Raw genomic sequence first — 22,574 nt, 5'->3', positions numbered from 1 at the left:
TGTGAAAAAATAGTAACAACATGGGTCAGTGGGAGCATTTGGGTGAAAAAGGAGGTTGAGATACCTAGCTATGTTCACTAGCAGCTGCCACCAGAGGGAGCACTGCATCAACTTGCGGTGCCCTTCATGAAGAGGGTAGCCGCATTCTGATCTTCACAGTTGTTTGGGAGGTGCGAATCAAGCCAGCTTGTATCAGAATTCAGAAAGAATAAATTCCCGAAGTATTTATTATGATAGAGGGGTATAAAATTATGCATGGTATGAAGAGAGTGGACTCCCCACCTCCATCATAATACTAGAATCTACAGTAAGGTAAAGGGCCTGACTCTGGGGTTGCGGCGCTCATCTCGCTCTATAGGCCGAGGGAGCCAGCGTTTGTCTGCAGACAGCTTCCGGGTCATGTGGCCAGCATGACAAAGCTGCTTCTGGCGAACCAGAGCAGCGCACGGAAACGCTGTTTACCTTCCCGCTGTAGCGGTCCCTATTTATCTACTTGCACTTTGATGTGCTTTCGAACTGCTAGGTGGGCAGGAGCTGAGACCCAGCAACGGGAGCTCACCCCATTGCAGGGATTCGAACTGCCGACCTTCTGATCAGCAAGTCCTAGACTCTGTGGTTTAACCCACAGCGCCACCTGGGATCTCCTTAAAATCTACAGTAGGGTCATCCAATAAAGCTACATGTTGGAAGTTTCAGGACAGACAAAAGGAAGTACTTTTTTCACACAACACGTATTTAAACCATGCACTTCACTACCAAAGATGTTTGAAGATGGCTTCAAACTTAGCTGGCTTGAAAATGGGATTAGACAGATTCATAGAAGATAAGGCTACCAGTAGTCACTATTGATGACTATATTGCTTCCAGTATGAGAGGCAAAATGCCCCTGAATACCTGTGGCTGGGGATTGCAAGTGGGAGACCACAACTGCGCTTATGCCCTGCTTCTGGGCTCTCCATAGCTATCAGGTTCATCAGTGTGAGAATGCCAGACTTGATAGACCTTTAGTCCTAAATTCTCATCTAGGAGTGGGAGATCTCTAGACCATGAGCCAAATTTGTCTTGCCAGGTATGCCCAGTTGGACCATGATGCCGGCGCTGTGGTTAAACCACTGAGCCTAGGGCTTGCTGATCAGAAGGTCGGCGGTTTGAATCAGGGGCGTACCCAGGATCAAAACTAGGGGGGGGCAAGGGGCGGGGCCAAGGCACGGGAGGGGAGGGGCCACAAAGTGGGAATGTGGGCGGGGCTACAGAGCCCAGGTGAAATCAAAATAAACAGTAAAAACTACAGCAAACTGATCACATATTTTAGGAAGGGGTCCCCAGAGTTGTTGACCTTTGGGAACTGACACCACACTTGCGTATTATACCCCAGAGGACAGGATCACACTTCAAAATGACCTTAACAGATTAGACAACTGGGCCAAAGCAAACAAGATGAATTTTAAAAAGGAGAAAAGTAAAGTACTACACTTGGGCAAAAAAAAATGAAAGGCGCAAATACAGGATGGGGGACACCTGGCTTGAGAGTAGTACATGTGAAAAGGATCTAGGAGTCCTGGTGGACCACAAACTTGACATGAGTCAACAGTGTGATGCAGCAGCTAATAAAGCCAATGCAATTCTGGGCTGTATCAATAGGAGTATAGCGTCTAGATCAAGGGAAGTAATAGTACCACTGTATTCTGCTCTGGTCAGACCTCACCTGGAGTACTGTGTCCAGTTTTGGGCACCACAGTTCAAGAAGGATACTGACAAGCTGGAACGTGTCCAGAAGAGGGCAACCAAAATGGTCAAAGGCTTGGAAACAATGCCTTATGAGGAACGGCTTAGGGAGCTGGGTATGTTTAGCCTGGAGAAGAGAAGGTTAAGGGGTGATATGATAGCCATGTTCAAATATATAAAAGGATATCATATAGAGGAGGGTGAAAGGTTGTTTTCTGTTGCTCCAGAGAAGCGGACACGGAGCAATGGATTAAAACTACAAGAAAGAGGATTCCACCTAAACATTAGGAAGAACTTCCTGACAGTAAGAGCTGTTCGGCAGTGGAATTTGCTGCCAAGGAGTGTGGTGGAGTCTCCTTCTTTGGATGTTTTTAAGCAGAGGCTTGACAGCCATATGTCAAGAATGCTTTGATGGTGTGGGGGGGGGAGGCGGACGTGAACCTGAAGCGACGGCGGCGAAGGGGAGAAAACCAGCGGCCGCCTAGAGGAGAAGAGGGAAGTCTGGGGGTGGGCGGGGGGGGAGAGAAGGGAACCAGGCTTGGATCGGGGCCTCCGCGGAGGTCTGGAGCAAAGCCCCGGCCTCCGCGAAGCCTTCCGAGGCTCCGTTGCTGCAGCGGTCTGGCAGGCGCTGAACGACTCCCGACGTTCGGGAGACCTTTGAGCACAGCCGCGCTGTGCGCATGCGCCCTGCACGGCGGCCGCCGGAGTCCATGCACAAAGGTCTCCCGAACGTCGGGAGCGTCAGCCCTTGCCCCCTCCCACACAGCGCGGCTGTGTGGACTCCGCACGGCTCGGGCGCAAGAGACTGCTGCGGGCGCCGAACTCGCGCTCCGCTGGGCTGTCCTCCGCCTCTGCCCACCAGCCCCGCCGGCAGCGCCACTCTTGCCCGCAGCTGCCCGACCGGCCCTGCCTCTAGAGTAGGGCAGCGGCCCCTCCCTGCCCCGCGGTGGGTACGCCCTTGGTTTGAATCCCTGTGACGGGGTGAGCTCCCGTTGCTCGGTCCCAGCTCCTGCCAACCTAGCAGTTCGAAAGCACGTCAAATTGCAAGTAGATAAATAGGAACCGCTACAGCGGGAAGGTAAACGGCGTTTCCATGTGCTGCTCTGGTTTGCCAGAAGCGGCTTTGTCATGCTGGCCACATGTCATGCTGGCCACCGGAAGCTATACGCTGGCTCCCTCGGCCAATAATGCGAGATGAGCGCGCAACCCCAGAGTCGGTCACGACTGGACCTAATGGTCAGGGTCCCTTTACCTTTACCTTATGCCCTCCTGCCCTGCACCTGATGTAGGTGTGGGGCAAGTAAGGGTGGAGTTTCAGAGGAACAATTGGGAGCTTAAAATGAGCTGCCAATCATTCTGTTGCTTGAACAATGCATGCTTCCACCACCCATCAGATGATGGGGGGGTGCTCCAACTGGGGGGAAAGGTTTCCTTTACGTACTGTTCCATTCCATTCTCCTTCTCAGTGCTCCTCCTTGATTCTCTGAAGACTAGTGGTCCAGAGGGCTGTTTAAAAGCCTTTTTACAAAAATGATTTTCGAATGTGCAGTACTTTGAAATCCCAATAACTGGGGCTGCAGAGGGTAGCATGACCTGCCACCCATCTGTCAAATTTGGTCCAGCAGGGTTGGCGAGACAAGGATCTGACCCACTCGCCAGAAAAGGCCAGAAAACGTTCTCCACCTCTGTGTGTTTATCTGTCTTAGCTGACTGCTGTTTCCTCCAGATCTCCTGTGGTTCTCTAAATGCTGTAGTGCAACTCCCATTATTCTGGGAGTTGGAGTCCAATGACATCTGAGGGCCACGGGTTCCCCATCCCTACCCCAGAACCAGCTATGGTGGTTGTAGATGAGTGAATTGTAAGGAAAAGTGCCATGGAAGTATTATTTACTACATTTCTATTCCAGTCTTCATTTGGAAAGCAACTTATAGATCCCTCAGGCTAGTCCTCCCATCAGGTCACAGACCTCCTGGTACCCACTTAGCTTTAAAACTCTGGGTCCCTCTATATTTTCTGGTTAAACAAATGTTGCTGTGTTTTGAAGCATAACAGAAACCTGAAAAACCCACTTTGTACCAGGACTGGAATAATGAAGTAATTCAGTATCCCACCCCCCAGGTGATTGATTTCTGAGTAACCGAAGAATTTTTTTTTTTTGTATAATATATATAGCTGAGTGGAAGGTTGGGTGGGTCAGAACTGTGGGCAGCTTTGTACTTTTGTAGTCAGTGTGGTAGAGACTCATGAATCAAGTTTGGTTTTGCGGGAAATTCCCTGTGCCTCAGGCACAGCAGCAAAACAGGAAGCCAACCTAGCAATGAGTCAGAGAGATAGCATCAGCTTCCAGTTGTTGGGATTTTGGTGCTTGTGTTGCTCTTTGTCCCTTCAGCAAGTCGCTTGCAGCAGCAGAGTGAATTAAACACGTGCAGAGCTGCTTACGTAGCATAATGTATTCAAGTTGCAGAATTTTTTTGTTTTCCTTGGTGTTTCTTAGCAGCACCTAGCACCCTGGACAATGTTCCTCAGTTCCATTGGGCCATCATCCTCTCCCTGCAGTGTCACAGATAGGACTCCGTATTTTCAATGATAGCTTTAAAACCTGATCCTTTTGCGCTGCCCTGTGAAAGCTACCCATTGCCATAGCTCTGCTTCCTGTTTAAGCGCTTCTTCCAGGCTGTTAGCTCAGATGTGAGGGAAGGGGAGATATGGGGCACAGGAGAGGGGGTCAGGAAGCATGAGAGGAGAAGGTGGACAGCATCAAATTTGTGTCTCAAACAAGCGATGTTGAGCTGCAACAAGAGCAGAAGGATGTCTGTCATACACAGTTGGAGAGAGAGTCGTAGTGATTCTCTTTCATCTTGTTTTCTCCCTCCAGATCAAAGCTGAAGACCCAACAGAAATTCCTCCAGCTCCAGTCCCAGTCCAAGCTCCCCCACCTCAGCAGCCACACCTGCCCCAGGCCCAGCTTATGTTAGCTGGCAGCCAGCTGGCTGGGGTAAGTAGAAGGTCCTGTGGGCAGACATAGATTATGGAGTTTGGCTTAAGTGGCCCAGGGGGTGGCAGGGAGGTGGATACAAACAAAGGGCTGTTTCCATGACCAGTTTTCTACATTTCTCCTGTACCTTTCCCAGTGGATAAGGAGAAATTCAACACACACAGGGTTTCCTGTCCCTGAACATCATGTGAAAGAACAACAGCCCTCATCTGCTTAGTGAAATTGTCCTATTGAGTTGAATTATAAGCACAGGCACTGCCGTCAGGAAAGGAGTTGCCAACCAAGAGGAACATATTGCTTGGCTCTCTGCTTGCTGGGGCTCTAATACCTCTGCTGATGGCCTGGGTGGGAGAGGGACCCAACTAACCAGCTTCTTCCTTCTCTCTGTCTGGTTGATTTCTCCTCCTTCCCTTTTTCGCCTCTACTCCCCTTTTGCCTGGTCACCCCCTCCTGGCCTGCCATTTGCTATGCTGCCCTTGGTACACCTCTTTTCTGCCTTCCCCCAACCCAGCTTACAGCCCTGATGCCTGCCCAACAGCAGCTGCTTCTGCAGCAGGCCCAAGCGCAGCTCCTGGCAGCCGCCGTGCAGCAGTCCAATGCCGCAGCTGCCGCAGCCTCCTCTCAGCAACCTGGGGCTGAGCTGACGGCGCCACAGAACCAGCCCCAGACACCGCAGCTTGCCCTGTCGCAGCCAATCCAGCTCACTGCACAGGTAAGGGCTTGTGCACGGGAGGCACAGCTTGCCGGGGGTTTGGCCAGAATGGGTTGCCCAGCATTACACGCTCACCACCACACAGAGAACAGGGCAGAAGTTAAAGCACACGACAGGCTGCTCATGCAGATGTGGCCTGATCCATGGTTGGCATCCATCTGTCTTGGTAGACAGTGGAGGGGTGCACCTTTCTGGGCGAGGTCAAACTGTTGGAAAGTTGCAGTGCCTGCTGTGGCTCTAGAGACTGATGTGGGAGAGACATGTTTTGTTGCAACTGGGATAGGTGAAGGCGTTCAGTTAAGCTGCTGCAGATGCGCCGCGGCATTTCTTCTCTCTTGTAGGGATGTGTATAGAAACTAGGAGAGGATGTGTTTGTTAGATACTGTATATTCCTGCGTATAAGACTACTTTTAAACCCAGGAAAATCTTCTCAAAAGTTGGGGGTCGTCTTATACGCCGGGTCATATTTCTTATACGGCGAGTATATCCCAAACTCTATATTTTAACTGGAAAAGTTGGGGGTTGTATTATACGCCCAGTCGTCTTATACGCCGGAATATACAGTATTATCCTTCCTTGTCAGCAAAAAATAAGGAATCTGTTGATAGGTTAGCTTTAACCTTTAGTTTTAGTAATCCAGAATGCTTTCTTGCAGACTGGATTTCCTGTTATTTCCCCCTTTCTCCCCCTTAAAAACAATAGACATGCAAAACAGTCTTCTTATAAGTAAAGATAGATTTACTCGCTCACATTTCACAGTAGCAGTCTTGAGGCAGGCTGAAAATGTTGTTGCAGACATATACAGTAGTTTAGATCAAAATGGAGTTTGAGCTGTGACTAGTCCCTAGTCACTGATGAGGCATCGAAGAGAAGAGAAGAGAAGAGAAGAGAGAGATCGGAGATCAGGAATCAGAGAGAGAGAGCAGGTTGGGAACATGACAAGCTTATATAGGCTGTGCCCCTTTTACCTGGCTGTACACACTGGAAGTGGCTCTCACAGGGAGGATTTTCTGTAGACCCTGTGAGATCCAACTTCCTCTGTGTGTGCCTTTCTAGCAAACACACATTGTTGATTTGACTGCATTGTAAATATTCCACATCTCTGCATTCCTCCCAGCAGTCATTCCTCCTCTGGTCAATGCTATGGATACATGGCTTGATTTCCTGTCTCCAGGTACTGCGTTGTCTGCAAGGGAATCCTGAGCCGTAGGGCATAGCTTAGCCATACCAACAAAACAAACTGGTGTAATAGTCATTGCCACTTGCCAAAACAGACCCTGGTCAACTGTAGGAGAATCCTCAACACCTTTACCGGACTGCAGTCCCCAGCATTAAACTGGCATAAATTTGCATGGTAGATATACCCACACTCTTCCTCCCACTCGCTTCTCTGTTCTAGGACATCCAGCAGCTGCTCCAGCTCCAGCAGTTAGTCCTCGTTCCAGGGCACCACCTCCAGCCGTCTGCACAGTTCCTGCTGCCACAGGCCCAGCAGGGACAGCAAGGTAAGAATGCCTTGTGTGTGAAAAAGAGACTGCATAGGCCACACTTCGCTTCTCCTGGCAAAAGGGTATTTGCAGGCAAGCAGTTCCTAGTGCAACGAGCCGTTGTTTTTCCGCTGTAAGCTGCAGATGAAATTGCCATTGACTTTATGCCCCGATAGGGGAAAGCTCAATGAAGTGCTCTTTCCCAACAACTTTTGAGATGTATAAGAAAAACATTCTAAAACGTTGTGATAAATCTGAAAAATCAAACATTGGCACAGGATGAAAAGATAGCAGCATTTGAAAATCAGTGCTATAATACTCTTTCATAGAAGTGCCACGGCATGAATATTTTAATATTTAAAAATGGTTCTAAAGGCATTTTCAGTGTTAATTAAAACATTTTTTAAAAAACATCAACAACAATGTAATGAAATGACGCTGACTGAAAAATAACAGTGTAGGTGAAATGGCAATAGGTTCAGCTGCTTTAGGCATCCCTGCAGATGCCAATAATAATAATAATAATAATAAATTTATACCCCGCCCATCTGGCTGAGTTTCCCCAGCCACTCTGGGCGGCTCCCAATCAAGTGTTAAAAACAACACAGCATTAAAAATTAAAAACCTCCCTAAACCAGATGGAAAAGAAAATGGAAGAGTAACAATACTATGGTGATTTACACCTGTAAATATTCCACTAGTGTTTTTATCATCATCATCATCATTATTAACAACAACAACAACAACAACAACTTAGATTTTTTGTGGTCTGCCGAAAACCAGAAGAAGCAGCACAGAGAATACACAGGGGGGAGACAATGAGTTGATGATGTCATGTAGATGCCCTATAAAAAGTGAGCGAACCAAGTTTGAGGATAGTAAGCACCCAGTGTGGAAGCACTGTAAGGCAGGGATGGGGAATCTGTACCCTCCCCCCTCCAGATGCTCTTCGATCTACCAAACTACAGCCAATGTGGCCAATGGTCAGGAATGGTGGAGTTGTAGTCCAGCAACATCTGAAGGACCACACATTCCTCATCCCTGCTGTAAGCCTTGGACAAAAAACAACAACAACCAGGGTTCACTGTTAGTCTGCATTTGCTTACCCCACCCTCACCAAGCCCAGGTCTACCAGGAATTATGTTCAGTCCTGAGAGTTGATAAAATTATGTGTCTGAATATTTTCAAAGTAGTTTTCCCTCACCACATAATTCCCCACTTGTTCCTCCCATTCTGGAATGAAGAGGCAGATTAGCTGGAGAAATCTGTTCCACTTTGCCTCAGCATAAAGCATTTTATTATCTCAAGTTAGAATCATGTGCTGGATGGTAGGGGTGAGTTGATTTGCCAAGTTTGTTTCTTCTCAGTTTTTCATTTTTCCAATCTTAATTTTCCACACCAGTTTGCAATTTTAAAAACAGTCCTCATGAAAATCCCATCAACATTTTTGTATGAATTTATCCTAATAAATATATTTTTGCAGAGCAATTTTCTTAATATAACGCTACATTTCTATGTTATTTTCACAAATATATGATTTTATATGCAGCCTTTACTCTCATATATGAATCTTAGTGCTAAATAACCTAGCTGGAGAACTGCGTTGCAGAATTTGGAGAAGTATGAATTTCAACAAATGGCTGTGTTTCAGTGTATTTCAGTGTACACATTGTTTCAGAAAGTGTGAATTAAATAGGCTCACCTTCAAGTTCCTCCCCAGTCTGCAAGAAAAGACTGTGAAGAATAGAAAAGCCACATTTTCTAAATGCTGCAGTGTCCAGCTAGGCTTTTTTCTTGTCTGCACATTTTCAGCAGTAGCTGCAATTGTGAATTTTTATTTTATCTTCAGCCAATAAGGAGTAGGATTTTACTTTGCTTAAATAACAACATTGGAGGTTTTTAGGGGCCTGAAGAATGGCACCAAACTGGCATGTTTTTATTCTGTGTTTGACTTTGATCAGTAACTTTTCACACAGTGGAACAAGGTGGTGCTTGATTTTGCGAAGCTGAGCTGTTCACTACATCTTTTCCTTCACAGGGCTGCTCTCGACACCAAATCTCTTTCAGCTACCTCAGCAAAACCCAGGGAGCCTCCTGCCGAACCAGCCTCGTGCAGGACTCCCAGCACAGGTGAGTGAGTGGGTTCAGTGCGTAAAATACTCAGTGGGAATGCAGAGATTGCCAGCCTTGGTCTGGCAGTCTCATTCTTAATCTTTTAAGGTTGTACTCTTGTCTGCTCCAGTTTATCTTGCTTTGAAGAAAAGACTGTTTCACCACAGTTAATGCAATGCAATGATCATTTTGTCAGACCCTTGAAGGCAGTTTCGATCAGGAATTTGTTTATTTGTTTAGTACATTTACATCCCTTCCATTATGGAACTTCATGGTGGTGTGCATTGGGGAGGGGGGGTCCTTTCCCAGTCAGTCTTCCAACCAGGCACTGTTCATGCTTAGCTTCAGCATGGTGGCTCTGTATCTTGTGCCCTGGCCTGGGACTATGAGGGTTGTGATCAGTCATCTCACCTTTGCCTCTACTTAAACAGTTTCCCAGGTGTTGTTTCAAAGACTTGCAGAAATGTCTGACCAGAGCTAACAATGGGATAAAAGTCATATGGTAATATGGATACCACCGGGGAAGCAGTGTCCTTTTGTCCCACTGCTTGGCCCGGGAGGCAGGGAGGGGGAAACCACTCTTTAGTGTTCAACTGAAGCACACAGCAATTTGGGTTTTCTCCAGATTCGCTCCAATTTGGAGCTAGAGAGCAGGGGTTCCCTGGGAAAGGAATGGGTCAAGCAGAAAACTGCTTGGCCCCGTGCTTTCTAGGCATGGGACTGGTGGAAGTGTGGACGAGCCCCAAGCTGTTTCACTGAGGTTTTGTTCATACATTATTCTATGCCTTCTGTTTGGTGCTTTCGTGCATCTTGGTTCAGCATTTCCATGTCTTCTTTCTGCTCCCCAGCAAGTGACTCGGCCTGGCCTCCCCGAGTCCCACCTCGCTCACTCACAGCCGCCCAAATGCCTGGAGACCCCTTCACACCCTGAGGAGCCCAGCGACCTGGAGGAGCTGGAGCAGTTTGCCCGCACCTTCAAGCAGCGGCGTATCAAGCTGGGCTTCACACAGGTACAGGCCAAGGTGTCTGGCTTAGGCTAGTCCACGATGGAAGAGTGGGATGTTGTTGGTTTCCTTTAGGGGGCTGTGCCAGATGTTGCCCTGTGAACATTTCTGCTGTGAAATTATTGTTCCATTTATTAAATTTCTATACCGTCCTCCATCCAAGGACCACAGGACGATTTACAACATAAAAACACAAGAACACATAACATAGTAACAAACAAAAATAAGAACTCTCCCCTCAGTTTAAAAGGCCTTCAATTGTTTAATTAGCCAAAGGCCTGGGAGAAGAGGAATGCTTTTGCCTGGCATCTAAAGATATGTAATGAAGGTGCCAAGCAAGCCTCTCTGGGGAGAGCATTCCACAAGTGGGGAGCCAATGCAGAAAAGGCCTGTTCTCCTGTTGTCACCCTCCAGAGCTATTGTGGAGGAGGCACCCAAAGAATCATAGAATTGTAGAGTTAGAAGGGATCTCAAGGGTCATCTAGTCCAACCGCCTGCAATGCAGGAAAGAAGAGCCTCGGATGATGATCGCAGGGTCCAAGTTGGTTCATATAAAAGAAGCATCAGGGATTGAGGTGGCAATGTTTCCTGGAAAAAAGAGACTAAGGTCACTTCCAGATGACCTGTTTATTGAACATTCATTCCAATTTGTTTGCCCAAGGTTTGTGGGGTGGTTAGACATTGTTAGACATTAGAAGCTTTAGTTGAGATTCCTTCATTGCAGGGGGTTGGACTAGAGAACCCTTGGAGACCCTTCCAACTTTACAATTCTATAATTCAGTGATTTAGCTTTCATTCTTAATTGTTCACAGGGAGGCTAGATCATGTTGATCTTTGAGAAGGTGGTCATGTTGATCAGTATCTCCAAATCACATTTAATTATGCAACCTGAACTTGCCTGAATGTGATGGTTTGTTGCCATAAACACAACCTTCTCTTTGGGATCAACCTGAGGAGTAAGGCAGAGATCAAGCAAAGTTTAAATGCACAGCCTAAAGTATTTTATTTTATTTATTTAATACACAGGCTTTTTTTACTACTTTTAGCCAAATATGCCTTTCTAAGCAGTTTATAAGCATCCACAGTACAAAACCAGTAATATTTTAAAGATTTTTTAACAGTAGTAATACATTATAAAACAGTGGGTTTTATTCAGCAATTAGACCCACTGAAATCAGTGGGCTGTAGTTAGTTTTGTATTTCGGTGGGTCTATTCAGAGTATGATGCAACCCAATATCAGTAATGCAATAAAATTGAAGAGGAATAAAATCACCCAGCCAACTGAAAATTCCATAATCTAAAAGACCTGGGCAAATGAAAAAGGTTTTAAGCATGTACCGAAGAGAAGAAAATGTTGGTGTCACCTTTACCTCTCTGAGGGGAGTTCTCTACAGTTGAGGCACCCTCTGATGTTTATACATGGTGTATTTCTGCTAGAGATGGAACTTGGAGAAGGACCTTAATGCCCTGGCAGGTTGTATGCTCTCGGTAACAGCGCCTCTCCCCACCTCTGTCCCTCTCCTCCACAGGGTGATGTGGGGCTGGCCATGGGGAAGCTTTATGGGAATGACTTCAGCCAGACAACCATCTCACGCTTTGAGGCACTCAATCTCAGCTTTAAGAACATGTGCAAACTCAAACCTCTACTGGAGAAATGGCTCAATGACGCTGGTAAGTGGAGAGGAGGAAGCGAGCAGGAACAAGCTGAGGTCTGCTGGAGGAGGGGTTAAGGCTTCTTAGAGGCAAAAATAAAAGAGCTTTTGGGGTGGGTGGGAACAAGTGAATAGAAGGAAGGTGGAGCTCAAGATCTGAGATATTTTCTGATGAGGAAGCTAAGCCTTGATTGAGTTGGTGGAGAGGAAAGATGTGGAAATGAGCAGGTGTGAGGGAAATCATTGTCAGGGCTGGGGAGATCATAACAGAATAGAAAAGGCTGACTTCATTATCTAAGAATGGTCCCCACATGTCTGGTTTAATGCAGGTGTCAGATAGGCCTGTACAGGCCTTTGGGGAGCTGGTGGGTGGACAGGGGGCCTGGCCCAAGCCTCCAAGGACAGAGGAAAATTCACTTTAGGCCTTGAGGAAAATTCACTTTATGGGCTCAAAGTTCTGCAGGTTACTTTCCAGTAAGGCAGAGCATGGGAAAGTATTTTCTCATTTGCTTAATCAGCATATACCTTCAACTTTAAAATTGCCCCTTGACTGCTACTAAGATAGATCTTTAAAGGTTTTGTTTTTTTGAGCTGAGAAACTACTGTTACACAGGCTGCTTAAAAGCCAATCTAGTGTGAACTCTCTAAAGCAGGACTCCAGCATAGCCCCCTCCAGGTGTTGCTAAATTCCTATCAGCCCCAGCCAGCATGAACAGTGGCCACAGCTTGTGGGAGTTGTAATGTCAACAACATCTGGAGGGCACCATCTCTAAAGTCACAAGGAGATGGCAGAGACGCAAGGGAGTGGTGTCACTTCTCAAGGCAAGCAAGTGGAAACTAGGCCCAGTAGAGGGAAGGATGAAGACAGCGAAACTGGATCAAGCCACAGGATGGAGGTGACACACCAGGTAGGGTGCTGTACACTGGGTGGTGATGTTTGCAAGGCAACTAAATGGCTCCCCCCACACCTCATGTTTCAGAGACAATGTCTGTGGACTCCACACTTCCCAGCCCCAACCAGCTGAGCAGTCCCAACATGGGCTTTGATGGGCTGCCAGGCCGGCGCCGCAAGAAACGGACCAGCATTGAGACCAATGTCCGCTTCGCATTGGAAAAAAGCTTTCTCGCGGTGAGGCATTTCCCATTGTCCAGCCCCCCATGTACCTACAGAGTGATATGGAAAAGCCAGGTTTCAAATTCCTGTTCTCCTGCAAAACTCTGACCTTGGCTAGTACAGTTCCTCACTGAACCCACATCTCAAGGCTGCTGTAAGGACAGAAGCAGATAAGCCCATGCATGACCCACCCCGGTTTTATTCTCAGGAAGTGTGTGACATATAAGTAAATGAATAAAGACAAAATTAAGCAATTTTACAATGTGTTCATTTAGATTATATATTGCTTCCCAAGGCTTTCAGCAACTTTTCCTTATCTCTAGTTCTTCATGGGGAAAAGCTGTTGGGAAAAAAATGCATTCTTACTGCCCTTGGCAGCAATTGCAAGAAAAACAGGGGTTATGCCAGGGAATGGGAATCTGAGGAACCAAGCAAGGGTGGGGAACCTTTTTCAAAGGAAGGGCCACATTCCCTTCAGGGCAACCTTAATGGTGGGTGGGGCCACAGGCAAAAGTGAGTGAGGCAATCAATGTACATAATAAACCTTGTACAGTAGGCAATTTTCTATACACACCTCTCTAACCTCAACCCAGGCAAGCAAGAGGCATTTTTGTGGTGACTCATTCCTGCTGGGCAAAAAACACTTGTGAGAATCAAGGCCAGTGATGCATGTGGCCTGGAGAAAGGAGGCATAGCCAGAGAGAGTGGCATGGAGGCTCACATTCGGCACTTGATCCTGAGGTTTCTCATCCATGGACCAGGCATGAGTCAGAATCAAAGAAAACCCGAGAGCCAGGAAATCCACTTTGGTCTGGCAAACCCCTGACCCAAACAGGAAGCCCTCTATAGCTCTTCCTATTTAGGAGGGCCCAATGGCCATCCTAGGAAGAGCTTGAGAAGACTTCATTGCCCTACCTAGAAGGTGCTCCAAACTGCTGCTCTGGTAGCTCACACAGAGCCAAGGGCTCCTGGTTTTAGCCCAGGTAATTAATGACACTCCTATTTTACAACAAAGGGGAAACCAAGGCTGAGAGAGTATGACTTGCCCAAAGTCTTTATGCTAGTCTTTGGCTGAGCTACCACTCGAACCCAGATCTCCCAAATGAATGACTGACTCTTCCCATTTGATTCCAGCTGATGGAGGTGTGTCCACACCATACATTTAATGCACATTACTTCCCCCAGAGAATCCTAGCAGACGCAGTTTACCTCTCACAGCACTACAGTTCCGAGGATTCTTGAAAAACCATGTGCTTTAAATGTGTATTTAAATGCAAGATGTGTACACAGCCTAAGTGTGTGTTCTGGGTTGTTTTTTGAGTTCATTTACCTCTCTTGCATTTAACTAAGCCTTACGTTATTGGTTGTCAGAAGCAAAGGCAGGGAAATTCTCAGCAGGATAACATTTTGTCATGTGCTGTGTACCAGAAAGAGCAGAGAAAGTGACACAGAGCAGCAGCAGTTCTGTGCCTCATCCTTTCTAGTTTCATCCGCTGCCTGTATTTCAGGTTCATGTGATAGTTTGGCAGCAGATCTAACATTATTTAGAATGAGTACAATACCCCCCTACATGTTTCTATGATTTGTTTTGTTCCTGTTGGGACTCCATGCTGTGACTTGCCCCAATGTCACACCATCCTGTTTCCCCCCCCCAACACCTTCCCCCAAACTGCAGAACCAGAAGCCTACCTCAGAGGAGATCCTACTTATTGCCGAGCAACTGAACATGGAGAAGGAGGTGATTCGCGTCTGGTTCTGCAACCGCCGCCAGAAAGAGAAGCGGATCAACCCTTGCAGCTCTGCTCCCATGTTGCCTGCCCAGGGCAAGCCTCCTGGCTACAGCCCTCACATGGTACGTGCCTACACACGTTCACTCCCCACCCCCCTGCACAAAACTCCATGGAATATGCCTGTATGGAACATGCCTTCTGTGCTGTGCAAGTGAGGGCCTCTTGCAGATACCATCTTATCAGGGTGTCCATTCTGCACAATAGTTGAATTTGGCCTTTAGAACTTACTTATTTCAGTAAAATTATATGCTGCTTGTTTTTGTTTTTGTTTTTGTTTTAAATCCTCAAAGCCCTTTACAAAAAAGCAATAAAATTTATTGCTTTAAAGAAAAGATAAAAGCAAGTGTTTAAAACTTGCAAAAAAATTAAACCAGTGATGTGCTAAAATAATAGTAAGAGGTGTTGTGGTACCTACCTGTTAAATATTGGACAGGTGCTAGCTCTGTTCGTCCTTTTGGCACCTACTGAAGACTTTGCTCTTCCAGCAAGCCTTTTAATTAGTGGCCTTTATCCAAGTCTGCATGTGTGTCAGGATTATTTGTAAGATGCTTTAATAGTGCTACTTTTTCTGAATTTGCTGCCCTGGGCTCCTTTAAGAGAATAGACATTTAATAAATAAAAATGAATAAAATTTAATACATGTATTGTTTTCCTCTGCACTGCACATTTAATCATACATTTAGCTTCACAGTTTGGAGTGTGAACCCCACCCCCACTACTTCCCCCTAATGGACAATACCTACATTATTTGCCCCCCCATATGATACAGTACATAGCTTCCTTCCTTGATATATCCTTTTACATTATGTAAAAGGATCATTTTACTTGATATATCCTTTTACATGTGCTCATACAAAACTCTGCCTGCCTACCTGATCTTCTTTCACTGCAACTTCACTGAGCTTGCATTTACCAATCCACTTGCCACCCCATTTGATAAAACCTTACATGGTACAAACTTTCCAGGTCCCTAGGCTTCTTACCTTAACTTCTTCAAAGAATGTACATTCCTATTGCTCACGTTACAGAATTTGTGTCTAAAATACTTAAATCGTTCATGAGTGTTGCCCCAGCCTAGTCTGCTAGTGGCATCTTAGATATGATCCCCAGTCAGGGGAGAAAGGTCTTTATGTGGATTTTATCCATTGTGTCTCTGACAGTCCGTTTCTCTGCTGCATCTCCTCCAGGTGACCAGCCCAGGCACCGGCACAAGTCTGCCCCTCTCCCAGGCTTCCAGTAGTCTGAGCACAACAGGTAGTTGTCTTGGTGACACATTCCCTTCTCCCTGGGACCCCCTTTCCCCTTTCCTTTGCCTCCTTCTAGCACAGCTGTCGAGTGGTGGGCTGCTGAGAGCTCAAGGTATTGAGGTTGTGGGAATGACACAAGAGCAGTCTGTTGGGTTATGAGTGAGAATGCATCCTGATGTTAGACTTCCAAAGGCCCAAGCGCTTTTGAGGACCCACTCTGGGCACTTTCAAAATGCTTAGTGTCATTCAAAGCACCTGCTGCCTCCATTGCCACCTCCTTCCCTAGCCCTGACCTGTATACCTTACCTTGGCACAGCAAGAGGTGGCAATGGCAGAGAAGGCAGCAGGTGCTCCAGAGGCCCCAGGAGAGCATGTTTCCATGTCAGGGAAGGACTGGAACTACCAGGTAAGAAAATGCTGCTATGCACATATTATTCACTTGAGCTGATGGGGCTAGTTGTCCCAGTCCCATACCTGGTGTGGAAACAGTGCAACACTCTCATGCTCTCCTTTTAGCTCTGCAAAACTTAACTTCTTGCTACATGCTTAAGGGGACTTGGAAGCAAGACTTGGAGTGCCTGTGAGGCCAAAAGAGCACAAGAAAGTTGTGCTTTGCTCCCTCTGCTGCTACCACGTACCCCACACACTGGGAAATTGTCTCCGATGACCTGGCACTTGTAATGCCGCTGGCAATGCTATGGCAGATGCAGACATAGGAATTGTGTCGAACTTGGTGAGATCTGCAGCATGGATTCTGGGGTGATGCTCAGCCAATGTTCCATCAACAGGTGATGGCAGTTGTATTGTCTGGTTACACCACAGCATCAAACCAATGTGAAGCCGTCCAACCTGAGCTAGTGCTGATATATTCAATGACATGTTAGCGCATGAATATGTGCAACAACATCCAACAAAAACTTTTTTTCTTTTAATGAAAAACAGTCTTAGGAAGCTGCAATTTTGGGCAGACAAGTGACATGTGACGAGGAGGATCTTAACTATTTGTGTGATGGTTATTTTTATGCTCAAAAGCATATGCGCTTAGCTGGCTTAGCTCTCCATAGCTCTCCTAATGTGTTTACCCCTGCAAATTCTCATCTGGCATTCTGCAGAGAGAAAAGCTATTTTGGAGAAACTGTCCAACTACGGTATTTGGATGAAACACAGAGGGCTTATCCACACTTCCCTTTTGCCCCGCTCTTTGGAGACACAGGTCTGTCTTTAAAAGGTCAGTGTCTCTGGATCTTTCTCTGAGAAAACCTGCTCTTTAGCACTTTTCTAAAGCAAACATCAATTTGGGTTATCTGCAGATTTATATTTTCTCCAATTGAAAGAGCAGGTTTTTGCAGAGAACGCTTTGCATCAAAAAAAGAAAAAGGAAAGAAAAAAAGGGTGGGGTGGGTGGGTGCACTTGGACACAGAGTTTTAAAGTGCGGACTGTGCATGGAAAGTGTGGATAAGCCCTAAGTCACAAACCATAGTTATACAAATTACATGCAGCTTGAACTCTCCTGCTTTGCTCTTCTCTTCCTCCAGTGGAAAACAATCTATGGAGGTGTTAGTTTAGGGCAGGACCTGGGTGCAATAGCGCTCCTCCCCACTTGTGATTCAGAGGTATACTGCCTTCAGTACTGGAGTTAGTATGTGGTCTTCATGAGGCCTGGGCAAAATATCGATACATCACCCAGGACTGGTATGAGGGGCAGACCGCGATGGTGGCTTCACCCAGTGGTATATCGCAGGTGAAACGGATGCTGCTCCTGAATCCCTCTGCTACCAGTGCCACTTTCAACATTGGGCTGCTGGTAGCAGAGGGACTCAGGAGCAGCGGCAGTTTCACCTGCAATATACTGCCAGGGGAATCTGCTATCACTCTGCCCTTCATACCACAGAGGGAGGAGCAAGCTGTATTGCCGGGCCAGTACAGCTTGTTCCTTCCTTGGCTTCTTTAAACCTGTCCTCAGCTGAGCTGGAGAAGCATAGAGCATGCTCAGCTGGGGGGGGGGGCAGGAGCAGTTTAATGCTCAGCTGCGGGGGGAGCCTTCCCGCCCCTCAGCTGAGCCTTGCAAAAATGCCTCACAAATGAGTTGTCACGGCCTGCGAGGCGCTGGGGGTGAAAGCGTCTCTGCTCCTGCGGTGAGAACTGAGGCAGTTTCACCCCACGCCACACTGTATCAGGTAGTAGCAAGATCTAAATTTTAATTACGTGCTCTGCAAAGATGTACTTAGTCTTGTCTTGACTCTGGGAAACATGTGGAGATCTTGCACTTCTGGGTGCCGTTAGGGGGATGCCCTCTCTGCGGGGAGAGGCAGAGTTGGTTCAGCTGCAAATAATGGTTGGCTACCATGCCTGTGGGCTCCTGCTTCTGACCACCAGCAGAATGGAGCCTTGGCAACTCTCCTTCACTTTCTTTGCTCTTCTTTTGGACAGTTACTACCTTGTCCCCCACAGTCTGCTCCCTGACCCCCAGTCGGACAGCGGTGGGAGCAGGGGGCACCACCCTCAACTCGGTCACGCCACCCCCAAGCAACAGCACAAATCCCAGCCCCCAGAGCAGCAGTCACCCAGCTATCAGCTTGCAAGGCCTGAATCCCAGTACGGGGTAAGTGGCATGAGAGAGAGATCTTGGGGGGGGGGTTCCCAGCTTCCTCAATGGTTGGACTGTGGGAGAAGAGGTTTGAACCTGGCTAGGCTCACATCGTAAGAGGGAGGGGGCCTTGGGGGACATAACCCAAACAGTAAGGGAATTAGAACTCACCTGAAATAATAGAATCTCCATAAAACAATGTCCCACACATCATTTTAAGCTACCTTCTGGATCCATTTTGAAGAGGTGATCGTGGGGGGTGGGACACTCTAGTGTTTGCACTGTAGATCCCCAACTTTAACCTGCTGCCTCTGGTTTGATTTCAGAAGCACAGTGCTAGGGGTGAATGCAGGGTTAAACCCAGCGCTAATGGCCACCAACCCGCTGGCCACCATACAAGGTTTGTGAAAAAGAAGATCAGACATGATGTCATCACTGCCATTTGCTCCACTGGCCTGTCTGTACAAGACTGTGTGTGTGTTTGTGTGTGTGTGTGAGAGAGAGAGAGAGTATGAGAGAGAGAGAGAGAGAGAGAGAGAGAAGCAAAAAGTGTGTGTATGTGAACATATACACACAGAAAGAATACATAAACCCAAAACACAGCCATTCTTCAAAGCTGATTACATATTAGGAGAAATTCACACAAAAACATTGGTGAATTTTCATGAGGATTTTTTTTTTTAAAAAAAAACTAAATCACAAACTAATGTGGAGAACTGAATTTGAAACTCGGAAAATGAGAGACAGAGAAATTGAGATATTCACTCATTCCTATTCTCAACAGGTGGCAGCGTTGAGCCAACCATGAATTTCTCTGCCCACTTCATTTGGTTTACCTGCGTTGTCTGCTCACTGAGGTCATCATATGCCACAGGGTCTGTGATGTAAAACTCTGTGTCCAAGGCTGAAGTCCAGCATCCTGTTCCCCACAGTGACCAGCCAGTATTCACACTTGTAGAAGTGCCTAAAACCAGCCTGTACAACTGGTTACCCAACATGCCCAATGCCATCATGCATGATGGCTTATCAGAGACTCATTGAAACCAGTTTTTAACGCCTACTTGAAACTACAAAAATGGGATTGTCGAGCCCATGGCGCATCACTGGTGTGCCTGTGTTTTGCCTTGATGGGTCACAGATTGAGCAGATAAAGCTGTCTTGCCCTGAATCAAACCCCTAGTCTGTCTAGCCCAGGGTTGTCTATTCAACAGCAGCTCCTATAGGATTCAAACAGGGTTATTTCAACCCTGAGATCCTTTTAGATGGAGGTGCAGGGCATTAAAACTGTGTCCTTCTGTAGGCAAGGCATGCGTTCTACCACTGAGTTCGGGCCCATCCCCATGTGCAGGCCTCCCCCTCTGATTTCAAGCATGAAACATTTGAGTCTAGGTGAAAGTGTGTGTGAGCTGCTGTGCAAATGTTGTGCAGATGCGCATGGGTGCAACAGGTCAGTGGAGTCCCTCACAACCTCATCTCATTCCTGTTGAGGTCTCTTCTCCATCCCATTCCTTAGCTTACCTATGGTAAAAAGCATCCTACTTCATAACATCAGTCTGTAACATTGCACCTGCTAATCATCTGTGCTCACCCTTCTCTCCACACACCATGTGTCTTTTCTATGTGAAATGTGCTGGGGGAGGGAGACAGCGATGTGGAGCTGTGGTTGGGAGAAGGTGTCGTTTGAACTGCGGCTGTGCTAAAATGTGCTGCTACCATTTTGTCATGGTGGGGGGGCCTTGGAGGCTCCTGAGAAAATAACGAGTGGTCTGATGAGAGATGACCCCCACATCAACACATCAAGAGGAGAGCAATAGCGCTAATGCAGTTCCTATGGGCCCATTGCATGCTAGAGGCTGGGATAGCTCAGTCAAAAGACCCTTAGCAGCTCTTATGCTCCTCACACAAGCCCCACGTTGGGCAAAAGAGTCCTGCATTGGAAGGGGTTGGACTAGATGACCCCCGTGATCCCTTCCAACTCTACACTTCTATGTTTCTACGATTCTGTGACCAGAAGCTACTGGCATCATGCTGGTGCACATGCGCCCTAACTGCTGTTCTTTCCCCCTCCTCCTTTGCAGCATTGGCCAGTGGTGGAAGCCTGCCAATTACCAGCCTTGATGCCAGTGGTAACTTGGTCTTCAGTACCAGCGGAGGCACGACTGGAAGCCAGAGCATCGTGACTTCGTCGCTCTTCCTCAACCATGCAGGCCTGCCCTTGCTGAGTGCTGCCCCGGGAGGCGTGGGGCTGGTGTCGGCGGCAGCTGCTGCTGTGGCTGCCTCCATGCCCAGCAAGTCGCCCACCCTGACCTCCTCCTCTTCTTCCTCCTCTTCCTCCTCCTCCTGTTCCTCATGCAGCTCCTCCAGTGAAGTGGCGCAGACTCTGGGGCAGGCTGGTCCCGGATCCACCGAGCCGGATGCCAAGACGGAATGAGGGCTGAGGGGGGAGCATCCTCCCTACCTTCTCAACACGTGGGGGTAGTAAGGAGCGGACGTACAAACCAACGAGTGAAACCAAAAAAAGAGAAACCAAACAAAGAATTGTCAGCAACAGCCAAACGAAAAACCAACCAAAAAATAACCCAAAGCAACCAAACAAGCAAAGCAAAAAGGGACAAAGGAAGAAACCAAAAAGAATTCCCCAAACTTTTAGTGTTTATTTTTTTTCCTTTTTTCTTTTTCCCCTCCGATGTTCAGAACAAAATGCCTTGCAAAAGGTGACTTTGTCAATTGTTTGCTTGAATTATTTTCATTGATTTCTTTTTATTATTCGCTAGTTTCCTGGACAGTTTCAGAAAGGAAACAAATAAATGGCGATCGGTTGTTCTTTTTTTTTTTTGTAAGAAAAAGCAAAAAAAGCAAAAACACATTTAAAATCCTTAAGGGGAAAATGAATCTCACACCAAAAATAACCAGTCCTAGCTTCACCCAAAGCTTTTTACAGACTTTTCTAACTTCTGTGTCTGGTCGAATGTCTTTCAAAACTCTTATTTATTCTTATTTATTCTTTTACTTTTCTTTGGGATCCAGAAAGGGTTGGACAGGGTGGGGGTATATTGGTTTAATTTCAGAATCTATAAATATTCCCCCCCTTTTAAATGCTAAAATAATATCCTTTTCTGCTGTGTTTTTTTTTTTTTTTTTTGGAACAAACTTTATAGTTTAGAGGGATTCTCATGAGATACGAAGGCTAGGATTTTCAAAAGGCAATAATGAGAATTAGGTACCAACTTCCCATGATGGTTTCCTAACTGATGTCCTGCAATGATTATTATTATTTTGCATCTCTGCTTCTACCTGACTCACCCTTGCAATGAACTACCCCCCCCCCCAAAAAAAACCCATCTAGACCACAGCATCCTTTGACCAGCTTGCTTGCCAATGCATTCCTACATATATATAGCCATTTCTGGCTTGAAAGGAGAGCTGGTGGTGGGGAAACTGCTGCCTGTCTAGTTCCTTATCTCTGATTTTGATTCATCATAAGGCCAGAGGATCTAGTGCCTGGGTGAGAACTCTGTGCCCCTTCAGAGGTTGCTGTACTACATCTTCCTTCATCCCTGAGCATCGGCCATGCTTGCTGGGGCTGATGGGAGCTGGAGTCCAGGAACATTTGGAAGGACACAGTTTCCCCATCCTGATCTAGTGTATTGAATGCAGATGGAGGAGCCTAGGCATTGCCCTCTCCGTTACCCCACTTTGACGGAATAAATTGCATCCATTCAGGAGTAGGCTTATTAGTAACACCTGGGTTACTCACAGGGTACAAAATGTAAATACTCATGTCTTTGCAAGACAAGAAGCCTTATTGAAAGTCTCAGCCTTCAACTGTTTCAGGATGGGCAGCACTAAACGTGTACATTTTGTTTTATCAGCTTTTTCTTTCTTTCACCAGTGTTCAATTTTTCTGTAGCTTTTCTTTTCTAAATTGATTTTTGCCTTGGGGTTAGTATCAGGGGTTATTTTTCTGAAAACGGGATGTGTAATTTTTATTCTTATTCTTTTTATTTTTATATCTGTGTTCTGAAAAAAATAATACTCATATTCCAGTGCCTGACAAAAACCAAAACAAAACAAAAAAACGGGAATTTCAGCATTCTTTACATTTTCCAGAAAAAAACCAAAAATTGATAGACATCACTACAGAAA

General features: G+C 46.6%; 1 protein-coding gene across 1 annotated transcript in view; it reads left to right on the top strand.

The window, feature by feature from the left end:
• Positions 1-21,746, top strand: part of POU2F2 (POU class 2 homeobox 2) — a 37,561-nt gene extending 15,815 nt beyond the window's left edge. Inside the window, exons 5-16 of the mRNA XM_060275619.1 lie at positions 4,602-4,721; positions 5,233-5,433; positions 6,833-6,938; positions 8,959-9,050; positions 9,881-10,042; positions 11,567-11,708; positions 12,670-12,818; positions 14,479-14,655; positions 15,781-15,847; positions 18,272-18,443; positions 18,755-18,828; positions 20,507-21,746. Of these exons, the coding sequence (XP_060131602.1) occupies positions 4,602-4,721; positions 5,233-5,433; positions 6,833-6,938; positions 8,959-9,050; positions 9,881-10,042; positions 11,567-11,708; positions 12,670-12,818; positions 14,479-14,655; positions 15,781-15,847; positions 18,272-18,443; positions 18,755-18,828; positions 20,507-20,859 (1,815 nt within the window). The 3' untranslated portion in view covers positions 20,860-21,746. The remainder of the gene's footprint in view (positions 1-4,601; positions 4,722-5,232; positions 5,434-6,832; positions 6,939-8,958; positions 9,051-9,880; positions 10,043-11,566; positions 11,709-12,669; positions 12,819-14,478; positions 14,656-15,780; positions 15,848-18,271; positions 18,444-18,754; positions 18,829-20,506) is intronic.
• Positions 21,747-22,574: the final 828 nt, after the last annotated feature.

The sequence above is a fragment of the Zootoca vivipara genome, chromosome 6 (assembly GCF_963506605.1).
Source record: "Zootoca vivipara chromosome 6, rZooViv1.1, whole genome shotgun sequence".
Classification (NCBI taxonomy): domain Eukaryota; kingdom Metazoa; phylum Chordata; class Lepidosauria; order Squamata; family Lacertidae; genus Zootoca; species Zootoca vivipara.
Note: the sequence above shows the minus strand (reverse complement) of the source record. Positions and strands in the feature narration are given on the sequence as shown.